The 14760-nt window shown below is 42.5% G+C and overlaps 1 protein-coding gene across 6 annotated transcripts in view; it reads right to left on the bottom strand.

Annotated features, from left to right (window-relative positions):
• The window catches only part of AP2A2 (adaptor related protein complex 2 subunit alpha 2), a 108151-nt gene that overhangs the window by 28507 nt on the left and 64884 nt on the right, over nt 1-14760 (bottom strand). For 3 of the 6 annotated variants that reach the window (XM_077818248.1, XM_077818244.1, XM_077818247.1), the window contains exons 7-13: nt 13232-13340; nt 12856-13006; nt 10330-10498; nt 9049-9186; nt 7056-7238; nt 2675-2772; nt 2241-2472 (exon numbers count right to left, since the gene is read on the bottom strand). In XM_077818248.1, the coding sequence (XP_077674374.1) occupies nt 2241-2472; nt 2675-2772; nt 7056-7238; nt 9049-9186; nt 10330-10498; nt 12856-13006; nt 13232-13340 (1080 nt within the window). Of the gene's footprint in view, nt 1-2240; nt 2473-2674; nt 2773-7055; nt 7239-9048; nt 9187-10329; nt 10499-12855; nt 13341-14760 lie in introns of all 6 variants that reach the window. The other 3 variants (XM_077818243.1, XM_077818242.1, XM_077818246.1) reach the window with 2 other exon arrangements.

Raw genomic sequence — 14760 nt, 5'->3', positions numbered from 1 at the left:
TCATGGTGACACGCTGTGGACACTAAATCTAAGCAACACTCATGCACTGAGAGTTAAAGTCCTACTTGTGGCAGTTTTTGGAGAATGTGTTATGTAAGTTAGTTGTTCTTTGCCTGCATTTTATGGTGGCTCCTTTTTGAAGTTTTGTTCTGGTTTAAGATATTTTAAAGTGCTCCAAAATCCACATGCAGATTCTGATTTTACTTTAGAAGCTGTCAGTGATATAAGCACTAGTGATATAGAAGATAATGACTGTGCAGTAAGCATTTGGAGTAATGTAATCATCATGACTTATGCTCCTCAATCCAGTGTGATCAAAGGAAAGTCGTCACTGGATATTTGCTCAACAGCTTCTTAATACATAGCCATGCTAACATTCAGATTCTTAACTTTTTTGGTGTAGCAAGGGAGTATATTGGGGTGGGAATGGGGTTGGAGCTGTGAGGTGGAAAGTGCAAGGGCTGTTGAAGCAACACAGGGGCTCTACCCTTTTAACAACCTTCACCCATTAGGGCTGTGCTCTGACTTAACTATTGAGGGGCTAGCACACACCAAGACAAAAAACCCTTAGGTTACATCTACACTCAAATGCTACAGTGGCACAACTGTGCCACTGTAGTGCTCCAGTGTAGACACTTAACTACAGCAACGTGAGGGGTTCAGCAACCACCACTCTCATCGCCCCCTCTCTGAAGACTGAGTGGTTTCTCACCCCATACCCCCGAAGAATACATTCCATGCCCCCAGTTTCAGAACCTCTTCTGCAGCTAATACACCTCCCCGAGAAGCAGTAGCTAGGTAGACAGAAGAATTCTTCCATTGACCTAGCACTGTCTACTCCAGGGGTTAGGCTGGCTTAATTACATCTCTCAGGATGTGGGTTTTTCACACCCCTGAGAGAGGTAGCTACGCTGTTATAACTTTTCAGTGTGACCACCCCTTAATGTAAGGGATTATCCAAACACTGATTTTTAAACACAGTGCAATGTCTAGGGCTTTGATGAAGAATTGAGTTTCTGAAAATATTTTTACTATGATCCTTCAGTGCAATTCCACACCTCTAACTGTTGCTCTTTAAGATCTCAAAAATATTGACAGAGCAGAAACAAATTCCCTTTTTTTTTTCCTCTTCTTCTTCTATCTGTCTAAAATCTTTGATGCAACATTAAGGTTGCCTGGCGCTGCCTCAAGCCATTCTAGGACATCAAGTTCAGCTACACTAAAACCTCTAAAAATTAAGAAACACACAGAGTTAAGGTATACACCACTCCTGCAAACCAACATTAACTCTGACTAATGTCTCAATATGCCATAACACATACCACCACTATACCCTTAGAGATGTTACCCAACAGTCTGGGAACAGATCATAATCACTCTAAGACAAAGTTTAAACCTTCTCTTTGTTGAGGCAAAACTCTGGTTTAGATCAATTATAGCAAAAGAGCTACCTACACCTGGTCTGCACTCATACACAGAGGTCACCACCCACAAATCACCCCAGAATTGCTAACTGTTACCACTTCCTCACCTTTGTCATGAGGATTACATCACAGACTTTGTCTTCACTTACATCTCACTTAGTCCTGGAGACTTTATGTCACCAGACTGCTGACAATCCCCATGACAAGACTTCTGTGCATCATTAGTGACACAACCTAAAGAGCTCAAATCTGAGAAGAGTCATATTTAACTCAAGGTACACATGAAGCTCTCTTCATCTTACCGTGGCAGCTCTGTCAACCTGCTCCAACTAATCCCTCCCACCATTCAAAACAGCTACACCGAACAATGAACACTTCTGGAGTACATGCAGATAAATGCTGCAATTTGTATCAGTGGAACGTAACAACAACACACTTTCCCATAGCCCCTTCAAGTCTACCTACTATAGCTCCACTCTTCGTGAGCCATTCCAACGACTACTGCCAGATCCCAGGAGCAGAGTTAAAGCTGGGTTGTCGGGGTGGCATGCATCTTAACTCTATTCTATTTCAGAAATTTATATTTGCATTATACCATATCTGTTCATTTTTTGATTTTCAGAAGTTTGGAATGTAGCAGAACTCGATTGTCTGGAATGGCATAAGACAGTACTGGGCAACCCTAACTTCATTTTAACAAAGTTCTGGGCAGTCCATTTACTGAACAACATCCACTAAAACATTTAAGTGGAATCCTGCCCAGACAGAAGTCACTCACTTGCAAAGACTTTTCCATGTTTAACTCTATGTACCTACCAAGATATCAGTACTAGCAATGGTACTGAGCCTCAGGTATTCAACGGCTCTCTGCTGTAGCTCAACATCAGCATTCTTCAGCTGACTGTCACTGCGCAGTACATCTTGAATGGTAGTTTTGATTTCCGGAAATAGGTTCACAAACTTGATGTAGGTAGACAGAAGCAGTGCCCGGGTGGGGACGCTACACAGATGAAACTTGGAGTGCAGCAAGTTGAATTGAATCAGAGGACTTAAGGGAAAAAAAATATAGTTCCGTTTTCCTGATATCATAATACATATGCATTATTTAATAACAGTTCAACATTCAGCTGTATGTGACCATAATATTTGAGAGAGAGAGAGGAGAACTCATTGTAAAGAGATGCACTGAGATTCCATGATAAACAATTATAGTATTTTAAGTGGTCTGTTTTAGAAGAAAGTATTCTCACCTGGATCTTGGGTCACCAGCAATTAGATTTCCAAATTCTCCCAGGATGTAACCACCTACTTTTACCAGATTTTCATGGCATGCTGGTGCCTGAAGGGCCTGTAAAAGACCATTCAGTCAAAACCACTGGACAAAGAAAAAATCAATCAAGAATCAATGATACAACCAAAAGAAAGACTATTATTCTACTCTAGACAATATCACTATAGTGATGCTACATTACTCTACAAATTTTAGGAAAACGGTCCTCAAGCATGAACCACAAAGCATTTGCACAGGTTTGCAAAGAGCTGCCAGGTCACATTATCTCCTATGAGTACAAAGTGGAATATGCATATGTAAGCAGTACACACCACAAGAAATAGAAGCAATGGGGCAAGGGAAAGTTATTGACTGGTAATTCCGTTAGTTTCCTGTTAGTGGTTCTGTTGTGTGGTGTGTGGTTGCTGGTGAGTATTTGCTTCAGGTTGGGGGGCTGTCTGTAAGCAAGGACTGGCCTATCTCCCAAGATCTGTGAGAGTGATGGGTCGTCCTTCAGGATAGCTTGTAGATACTTGGTGATGCGGTGGAGAGGTTTTAATTGGGGGCTGAAGGTGATGGCTAGTGGCGTTCTGTTATTTTCTTTGTTGGGCCTGTCCTGTAGTAGGTAACTTCTGGGTACTCTTCTGGCTCTGTCAATCTGTTTCTTCACTTCAGCAAGTGGGTACTGTAGTTGTAAGAACGCTTGACAGAGATCTTGTACGTTTGTCTCTGTCTGAGGGGTTGGAGCAGATGCGATTGTATCATAGAGCTTGGCTGTAGACAATGGATCGTGTGGTGTGGTCTGGATGAAAGCTGGAGGCATGTAGGTAGGAATAGCGGTCAGTAGGTTTCCGATGCGACCATCGCTTATTAGCACCGTAGTGTCCAGGAAGTGGATCTCTTGTGTGGACTGGTCCATGCTGAGGTTGATGGTGAGATGGAAATACTGAAGCAAATACTCACCAGCAACCACACACCACACAACAGAACCACTAACCCAGGAACCTATCCTTGCAACAAAGCCCGTTGCCAACTGTGTCCATATATCTACTCAGGGGACACCATCATAGGGCCTAATCACATCAGCCACACTATCAGAGGCTCGTTCACCTGCACATCTACCAATGTGATCTATGCCATCATGTGCCAGCAATGCCCCTCTGCCATGTACATAGGTCAAACTGGACAGTCTCTACGTAAAAGAATAAATAGACACAAATCAGACGTCAAGAATTATAACATTCAAAAACCAGTTGGAGAACACTTGAATCTCTTTGGGCACTCGATTACAGACCTAAAAGTTGCAATTCTTCAACAAAAAAACTTCAAACACAGACTCCAACGAGAGACTGCTGAATTGGAATGAATTTGCAAACTGGATACAATTAACTTAGGCTTGAATAGAGACTGGGAGGGGATGGGTCATTACACAAAGTAAAAGTATCCCCCTCCCCCCACTGTTTCTCAGACAGACATTCTTGTCAACTGCTGGAAATGGGCCACCTTGATTATCACTACAAAAGGTTTCTCTCCCCTCCCTTCCCCCTCAGCTCTCCTGCTGGTAATAGCTCACCTTAAGTGATCACTCTTGTCACAGTGTGTATGGTAACACCCACTGTTTCATGTTCTCTATGTATATAAATCTCCCCACTGTATTTTCCACTGAATGCATCCGATGAAGTAAGCTGTAGCTCACGAAAGCTTACGCTCAAATAAATTTTAGTCTGAGGTGCCACAAGTACTCCTTTATCCTACAGTAGTGAATTATAGGATAGTGTTCTATGGTGCCACCTACTGGGAAGGAAGGAGCTAAAAAAATTGTGAAAGTTCTCATCTGTGAAGTGAAGGCTTCCCTAGTTAAATGGCCTCTAAAACTCAGGATGAGGCATACCAGCCTAAGTGCAACCTCAGACCCATCTAAAAATATTAATCTGTAACCTTTCCCTTCTTACAGCCTTAAAACAGTTGTTCAGCTTCTTCTGAACTTAAGAACATGCTCAATATCCAAACAAGACCAGCACTGTGTGATAGGGATAAGGGTGAATATACTACTTCGTAAAGGGGGAAATCCAGTATTCCTCTTTGGAATGAATCCCCAAGGATGCTGAAAATCCACCTTTCTAAAAAGAAAGGTGGGCAAGAAGAAATGGGAAAGTTCAACCACCTCATTTGGACAAGGTCACAGCAATAAGGCAGAACTCAAACAAGACACCCATCAGAACCTGCAGGAGGATGGTCAGATCCCATTAAGGTATCACTGAATGCATTACAGGTCTTTGAGATTGTTCTTGAAATTGTCTATGAAGTCCCAGCATACTGGAGTTAGCCAGACAAGGCAGCAGCATCTCTGGTATCACAGCAAGTGATAAAGATCTTCCAGATCTGAGACTAAGCGTGAGACAAGCCCAACCCAAAAGGTGGTTGCAGAACACAAGTCCCAGAAAGAACAAGTCTGGAATCTCAGACAATGTCCAATGGGAGCGGGGGATAACCACTAAGCTCATCAGATTTAAAATCCATTAGGAACTGAGTCGCTACAGAGCCAGTGAAATCATAACTGCTATTTCAGCATCTCATCTCAACACCCACCAGGAGGTGAGAGTCACAGTATCTGATACGTTTCAGAGTAACAGCCGTGTTAGTCTGTATTCGCAAAAAGAAAAGGAGTACTTGTGGCACCTTAGAGACTAACCAGTTTATTTGAGCATGAGCTTTCGTGAGCTACAGCTCACTTCATCAGATACATACCGTGGAAACTGCAGCAGACTTTATATATACACAGAGAATATGAAACAATACCTCCTCCCACCCCACTGTCCTGCTGGTAATAGCTTATCTAAAGTAATCGTCAGGTTAGGCCATTTCCAGCACAAATCCAGGTTTTCTCACCCTCCACCCCCCCACACAAATTCACTCTCCTGCTGGTGATAGCCCATCCAAAGTGACAACTCTTTACACAATGTGCATGATAATGAAGTTAGGCCATTTTTTCCTCCCCCCCCCCCCCCCCAGATGTTCTGGTTTAACTTGGATTTAAACTTGGAGAGTGGTCAGTTTGGACGAGCTATTACCAGCAGGAGAGTGAGTCTGTGTGTGTATGGGGGTGGGTTTTTGGAGGGGGGTGAGAGAGTGAGAGAACCTGGATTTGTGCAGGAAATGGCCTAACTTCATTATCATGCACATTGTGTAAAGAGTTGTCACTTTGGATGGGCTATCACCAGCAGGAGAGTGAATTTGTGTGGGGGGGTGGAGGGTGAGAAAACCTGGATTTGTGCTGGAAATGGCCTAACCTGACGATTACTTTAGATAAGCTATTACCAGCAGGACAGTGGGGTGGGAGGAGGTATTGTTTCATATTCTCTGTGTATATATAAAGTCTGCTGCAGTTTCCACGGTATGTATCTGATGAAGTGAGCTGTAGCTCACGAAAGCTCATGCTCAAATAAACTGGTTAGTCTCTAAGGTGCCACAAGTATCTGATACAACAGTCAGCAAGGAGCGGTGGTGGCTCAGTCCCCATGCTGGAAGCTGCTTCAGACTTCATTTCTGTCCTTGTTTATTTTTTCCCTAATTTCATGGAGCCCTGACAGGGCAGCATGAAGAGAAGGAGACACAGGAGGAAGACAGCAGGAAAGAATGCGAAGACTCTATGCTTCTAAGCTGAGGAGGAAAAGCAAGCTGCGAGACATCTGTCTGCGGCATATGCAATCTGGGGTGCAAGTTCATGACTGTCTCCTCGCTTCCAAGCAGGCAGCACCCTAATGCTGTGACCCCTACTCCACTATCATAGAAAGGAATAGGTGAGGTACAACAATGAACACAACATTTCTGAAAAGCAAAAAAGCAATTCAAGGTTACAATTCTGTATGTGTGATCTGACTGTATGTAAAAAAGGGATAAGAAGTCAATGCCATCTAATATAATGGAGGAAATCCACTGCTTGAATTAAACTTGCTAAAGTCTCACTTTTACTAGATATTACCTTTATAAAATACCTTCAGAAGTACTATGTACTTTGATTAAAGAGCATGGACTATCAATATCACCAGAAAGGTGTTTGAAAATAGAAGCTTTCGAAGTAACAAATCCTCCAGGTTTTGTGGCATTACCTATGAAAACCAAATCCTACTGACTTTGGTCTCTGACAAGACCATTCACTGATTCAAGACACAAAGCTTCAGCAGTGCGTGACTGAAGTCATTCTTCTTTTTCAAGCACTGCCATTTAATTGCCATCAACATATCATGGGAATGGCTAATGAGAACAGAGTTTTTAATTAGATAATATTGTGTGTAGTTTGCACTTCCATACAGAAGCAGAGGGTCTTTCCATCTTGGAAGTGTAAAAACTGTCATTCTTACCTCGAAGACAGTCTTTGCTGCATATCCTTGCACATCATCCCTGTTAATCACAATCTGAATAACTCTGTACCACACCTCTTCACTGACGTAGTCTCCGGCAATACGAATCAAATTCAAGATTGTATCCACATACCAGGTATAATCCACTGCATACTTCTCAGCTAGAATTGCAACCTTCAGCACCTGAGCAAAACAAGAAACTGAAGTAAACCTAAAGAAATCTACAGTGAATGGGTATCCTTAGCAAAAAGGCATGATCCAAGCCAAGAAGTTACTGTGAAGCGCTGTTCACTGAAATAAGCGTTGAGTCGAGGAGGAATGTAGCAAACAGCGTATCTAATGACAGGGTTCCAGAAATCCTTGCTCAAATAAAATCCTTATTGATGTTAGTGTCAGTTTTGCCTGAATATACGCTTGGGCAATTAGCAAAGGCAGGCCAAACAACGTAGAAAAATATAGTTAATAAGATTTGAACCATTTAAGACCTATGTATCTGAAAATCAGAGGGCATTTGTTATACACACAGCACCTGGATGAGGTATCTGTAACAGCATTTCTTGAGAGAAGAGTAAACAAGTTAAAGCAGACTACGGTATCCTTGAGCTGTATAATTAATAAATTAATCCAAGATGCTGTCAGAATAGGACAGAACGAGTGAGATCTTTGATCAATTTAAACCAGCCAATTAAAGATTCTTGATCAGATCACTAATTTTTTGCAGTTGTACAGAGGAAAAAATATTCCCAGATTACCAGCATATAAAACACTCTCATACCCTGGGTAAAGCCTTAAAGCAGGGGTGGGCACACTTTTTGGCCCGAGGGCCACATTGGGGTTGCAAAACTGTATGGAGGACCGGGTAAGGAAGGCTGACCCCTCCCACTTCCCGCTCCCTGATTGCCCCCCTCAGAACCCCCGACCCATCCAACCCCCACTGCTCCCTGTCCCCTGACCGCCCCCTCCGGGGACCCCCCGGCCCCTGACAGGCCCCTCCGGGACTCCCACCCCCTATCCAACCCCCCTACTCCCTGACTGCCCTGACCCCTACCCACACCCTGACAGGCCCCCCGGGATTCCCACACTTATCCAACTCCCCCTGTTCCCCATCCCCTGACTGCCCCCCAGGACCCCCTGCCCTTTATCCAACCCCCCAGCCCCAGCTCCCTTACCATGCTGCTCAGAGCAGCATGTCTGGCAGCCGCACCACCCTGCAGAAGCGTGCAGCCCCACTGCCCAGTGGCATGACTGCAGGGGAGGGGCTGAGGTCTAGCCTCCCCGGCCAGGAGCTCAGGGGCCGGGCAGGACAGTCCCGCAGGCCAAATGTGGCCAGTAGTTTGCCCACCTCTGCCTTAAAGGGTTATAGTTGTGAGTTGGTTCTGGAGGCCACTACTTAATACTACATCAAGTACCCAAGAATAGATATTTCAATTACTAATCTTCACTCAAATCTTCCCAGCATGTTTAGGGTACTAAGAAAATATACCTGAGCACTTCCTATCCACTTTAACTCTCACCTCATATAAAGTATTGATTTCCAGGAAGTACTCTGGATTGAAAGACAGTTCTATGTTTTGGAACAATTAGAGTATTACATACAGACATACTATACAAATTAGCACTTTGTTTAAAAACTTAGTGTGATTAAATCAAACTAGAGTTCTGCTGTATATCATACAATTTAACACTAATCTAACAAATACAAAATCTTGAGGCCAGTGAAGGAAATTTGACAGTACAGTACGCAGTTCTACAACATCCAGAATTTGAGAACAAAGTTTCATTTTTAATATCACACTCCTCCCAAGGAGGAAACACACAATTCTAACAATAAAAAGCTGAATTATTAGACTACAACCACCTTTCAGATCTCATTTTTAGTTTTTGCTACCTTGAAAATATCTTTAATAGAGAGCAATTACACAACATCCAACAGCATACTGCGTTTTCCAACACAGGCTAATTGAGATTGGCAAAGGGGACATAAATAACTCACAATTTCTTCTCTAATGGAATAATCAGCAGTCTCCAAGTAATTTAGCATTTCGGCCACAATCTGCTGGGCATTGCTTCGGTCACACATAGCATACAGGAGGTCTACTGCTCTTTGTCTTACACTCACATCCCTTTCGGTCTGTAAGAGAAGCCATAATGTTCACTCAAAGTAGAAATTCTATGGAAAATCATGTGACAGGCAAGAGAATCCAAAATTATTTCAGCTCCCATTTGCAATTTAAGTAATTTATTGAAGAGATGCAGCTTCCATATTGAACACTGAATTACTACTAAGGATTGATTGTAACAATTGCCACAGTTATCTGTGTTATTCCTACACAGAAATACTATGCAAGTTCATTCTGCAACCAAGAACCTAGGAGTGCACTGTATTTCCAGTAATACAAGCTGCTTGCTTAATTCCTACCTCCATCAAGCATCAAGGGGAAGGGATTAGCTGAGGTCTATCTATCTATTTTGGGCAAGAGTGATTGTGTAAAAGTTATTTCATAGTTAGTGCACTTTGTTTTTCTACTGTATATTTTAAAACATGTAGAAGTGCCTGGAGGACGGGAAAGGCACTTAGTATAAAATGACATATCAAACCCTACCAAGTAATGCAGAGATAGTACTGATTCATTTAATCCTTATGGCCTATTACCTTTTTGTATAGAACTAAGCATTTGCCACCTTATGGGACATGAATGAGCATTACTAAGATTGTCAAGCTGTCAGAACAAGGGGAAATTAACTAGCTATCTGGAGGTTTTAAATCAGACTTATTCAACATTAATGGAAGTTGCAGTTAAATGCATTAAGGGTACTTGTTGTGACAAACTGAGGCATGTAGCCCACCTTATGAATCTAGAAGAAAATAATATACTTCAGAGGTGCTACTGGACAGAACTCTGAAGAAATCAAGATATCTGATAAAAAACAATTCTGTACTGTGTTTTCAATCTGTTGCCCTTGTGTTGAATTCATTAGCAGGTTTTTACTCAGTGGATGTCTGAATTGCAATTGAGCCTAGAGTAGTGGGGTTTGAGGCACAAACATCCGTCCACCGATAAAAACCTGCAAGAATGTACATTACAGACTACTGCTTCCTTCCTTTTCAAGTCTTGTCTCCTGACATTTGAATGTTATTATAGTGTGGCTAAAGTAAGAAAACTCATGACATGACTACTCTGAGAAGTAAGAGCACTGATGAGCTTAGCACAAGGGCAAGAGATTCAAAACTGATGCAGAACATATACCAGAATTCTTAAACCTTGATATTTACCTTCAATGCATTGATAACTGTTTCTATATGAGTTTTCACGGCTTCGTGGGAAAATTCAGAGCTGGCAAGCGTGCACATGCTTTCCAGTGCTAGATAACGCAGATTAGTTTCCCGGTGCTGCAAGAACTGACCTAGTTGGTTACAGGCACGGACTAGCAGGTTTGGCTCACTGCACAGAACAGGAGAGAAAGTGAAAGAGGGTAAAAAGCAACAAATTAGAAAAATATTATAAGAATGCTAGGTAATTACTCCACAAGAGGAGTGTGCATCAGAATTGGAATGATAAAGGGATAAGAATCCAACAAACTACTCAAGTGTCCCTACGGAGATAGTAAGCGCACATCTATGAACTGCAGAAGGTAATTAAGTTTTCAGATATTGTAAACATTCATAGCCTCTCTCTAGATTATAGAAGTGGGTTAAGACTACAAACAGGGCCCAGATCCACCAACTCAGGGGCTATTTCTGAAACACCAAAACAATCAATTCTCCGGTGCACCATTCCATACCCCCCAAGTATTGTTCCAATCGAAATATATCCAGCTGCCCCCAACTAAGGCATGTAATTCCCTGCATTATGCAGATGAATGCAGGACTCACACAGATACACTCCTCCTCCCATTCATTACCAGATGACTAAAAACTGTTTTCCTCCTTCATGGAGGCATCCTGTGCAGTTTCCACATTAAAAAGTATCAAACCTGTATTTTATTGTGATGGTGAGTAAATATGGATCCCAGGAGGCTACACAGGGCTGCTCAGACTACCATAAAAGCACAACCCTGATAGATATATCTTGGTATTGAAGCAGAAACCAATGTAGTTTTATTGTCAAATAAAGAAGTTTATCCAAGATACAGCCCAGCCCAGATTGTCTGAAGGCTTGTTGGCCCCCAAACAGTTATTCAGTTTTTAAATTAAGTACAATTTAAGTATCTGAAATTTACTGAAGAAATTTAGTATAGCATAAACAAGGGGTGGGCAAACTTTTTGGCCCAAGGGCCACATCTGGGTTGTATGGAGGGCTGGGTAGGGAGGGCTGTGCCTCCCCAAACAGCCTGACCCCTGCCTCCTATCCTCCCCCTCCCACTTTCCACCCCGACTGCCCCCTCAGAACCCCCAACCAATCCAACCCTACTACTCCCTGACTGCTCCAACCCCTATCCACACCCCCGCCCCCTGACAGCGCCCCAGGACTCCCATCCCCTATCCAACTGCCCTCTTCTCCTCATCCCCTGACCACCCCTTCCTGGGACCCCCTGCAACTAACTGCCCCCCAGGATCCCACCCCCTTATCCAACGCCCCTGCTCCCTGTCCCGACTGCCTTCCCGACCCCTATCCACACCCCTGCCCCCTGACAGGCCCCCCGGGACTCCCACCCCCAACCCTCCCTGTTCCCCATTCCCTGACTGCCCCCCCAGAACCTCTGCCCAATCTAAACGCCCCACACTCTCTGACTGCCCCCCAGGAGCCCCAGCTCCCTTACCAGGAGCTCGCAGCCGCGCTCCCAACGCTGCCCAGTAGGAGCGGCAGGCCAGAGCGCTGCCCGTGCGGCGGCGTCACCGCGGGGAGGGGGGACAGCGGGGGGAGAACCTACCACAAACCCGCTTCCCACTTAAACAGTTCTCCACCCCTACAATTAACATCCTTCCTCCCACCTCCCCCCCAACTTTCCAGTGAAAGTGGTAAGGAGGATTAAGTTTTCAGTGAAACCTAAAGATCATGAGGTTTGGGACTAGCCTCCCCGGCCAGGAGCTCAGAGGCTGGGCAGGACGGTCCCGTGGGCCGCGGGCTGTAGTTTGCCCACATCTGGCATAAACAGTCAAGACTCCACATAGATATTCATGCAATTAAGTGTTAGAATGGATTTTCATCTATACTAGGACTCAGAAATAGTAGACCTGCTGTAGTTGCTTGGCATTTTAGCATTTTTGCCGCAGCAAAGACAGCTAAAAAAGGTGAATATAAGACTTTGCTTCCACTATGGATAACATGGACTCAGCTTGTACAAACTGAATAGTGTTTTTCAGCAGAGTTATGGTTATGCATTATTCAAAGGCGAACAAGAAGCAAAAGCTAAAATGATGGCCCATTTTGAAGCCAAAACCATTCTCAAACCCAGTGAGCATGCAATATCTGTGTGCAGGCAGCTTAAGCACAAGTCTATCATCAAACTGAGCGGACTGCAAAAATAATTTTATTTTTTATTTTTTCAAGTTTACAAGATAACCCTACGGGTACACATTTACATGAGGAGAAAGCTATACTCTTGCTCAATGAATAGGATTTTATATATTTCATGTGTCCTTTGCGTATATTCTTTCAAGTGACCAGGGTTCAACTGCACTCTTTAAAATCTAAACGGAGACAGTTATCATAAAATAGCAGGTTACAGGTAGTAATTTTCAGGAGATGGTAAAAGAAAATGAAACTGCATTTTATAAGGAGGTAAATTAATGTTAAGGACAACGTCAAGTGTGGTAGTCTTAAGCGTTGCACTACAAGTAGTGGACTCACCGACTCACCTGTCATGGTGTATAATTAAGCTTATTGCCTCAAATAACACAGCATTCTTTGCATTTGAGTGTTGCACTTTCTTAGATTTTGGGGGCTCTTGAGCTTTGTTAAGGATAGTTTCCAGACATTCTGTGAGACGACCTCGCACCGCAGCATCTTCTGGAGGAAACAAGACAAACTGTTGGACAACTTCATTTTGCTCAACACTACTGATTAAATACCCATCCTTGCCGTAAGATGAAGTTATTCCCCAACTGAGAAGAAAATTGTTGGTGTCAGCACTAAGTTTACAGAAGAACTCCATGAACATAAGGGTGGAATTGGAAGACTCCCGACGTTGCATGGAACAGTGCTGGCAACTAACATGATTCTTTACCCCATTACCTGGAGGTGGATAGCACTGTAACAACCTCAAAAGCTTTACAGACAACCAAGGAGCAGGGACAAAATAATAGGTATAATCCTGCAGATCAGTTGATGCAGATGTCACAATCTGTAAAAACACAAAATCAGCATCTGAATGACAGAAGTTCATAAGATCTGATATTATGAAAATGTTCACTGTTCTTTTAAGTACCAATACAATGTGTAAATGAACTTACAGTTAGACATAACAAATTTTAATAATATATAAAGGCAAAGTATAAGTTTCATTTTTAGTAGGCTGAACAAATCACCTAATAAGGATTAATGTGCAAGTAATTCAAAAATCAATATATCTAAATAAGACACTGAAAAATATCAGTTGTACCAATATCAGTAATCAATAACTCTGCCAATTTGAAAGGTCTTATATTTAGTTTTATAGGACTAAAGAAGCCTAATTTAATAAAGACTGAGAAGTGTTTGTTTGAAAACAGATGAGTGAGGAAAAAAAAATCACGCACCCATGCACCAGCAGATGGTACAGATAGTGGCAAAGTGAACCCTTAATGGATTCATATGCTTCAGATTGATATTGCAAAAAGTCAGCAGCGCTTCTTTTTCAGGATTTATTAATTTCATTTTGAGAGAGTAATTTTTGACAATTGAGGTTTTTTTTAGTTATTCAAAATTCAGGTTTTTCAGGGCTCTCTTTACCTACACAGTAATCGCTGAAATGTTCCCTAGTCTACTTGAATGTAGTACTACTTAAAACAGAATTATGTTAAAATGTACTAGGTAACCTTTAGTGCACACCAGCAGGGTCTACACGGACTAATGAATGCACAACACATTAGCCACTTTACACAGAGCAGTAATGTGGACTTCTAGACAAAACCATAGATACAAATAATCATTTCTTGTATTTTTCTGGTGATTATTGGATAAACACCAATTTCATTTTTTTGCATCAGTGGTGTTTTATCAGTGTTCAGCAATTAAAACCTAAAATCAGAAGCCCTAAATATCAGATACAGAAGTGCCTTGTGGAGTTCACGACCTCTCATCCATTTTCCCAAGAAAGTTTGTACTGTAGAATCTTTTCTACTGTTTATCAAAATATTTTGAACCTATGTAGAACAAGATTTCTCTCGGTTCATTCGCCATCCGACAGCAAGGCTGGGAGACCGAGGGAATTCAGATCTGGTGCAAAATTGACCTTTTATTTGGTAACATGAGATCTGGAATCAGAGGCAATGATCTTAGGTGGCAGATTGTGTATCTCCTACCTTGGTACCATTAATATAATCTTTGCACAGTACTGCCTGATCTTGTGTAAGACCCTCAGGAATAAACACAGAATAGGTGGGTTTGTATATATTGGGTCCTTGAGCACCAAGTTAGAAAAGCAACCAAAAGAGAGCCTGGGATGATAAATCTCTCTAGAACAGAAGACCTGACACTTGTGTACTGTTGTATATCACAAACAGGTCCACGCAATGGTAGCCATAATCCAAAACACCAAACAATCAATTATCTGGTGCAACATT

The sequence above is a fragment of the Eretmochelys imbricata genome, chromosome 6, assembly GCF_965152235.1.
Source record: "Eretmochelys imbricata isolate rEreImb1 chromosome 6, rEreImb1.hap1, whole genome shotgun sequence".
NCBI classification, from domain to species: Eukaryota; Metazoa; Chordata; order Testudines; family Cheloniidae; genus Eretmochelys; species Eretmochelys imbricata.
The sequence above is the reverse complement of the archived record's forward strand: the minus strand, read 5'-3'. Positions and strand labels throughout refer to the sequence as shown.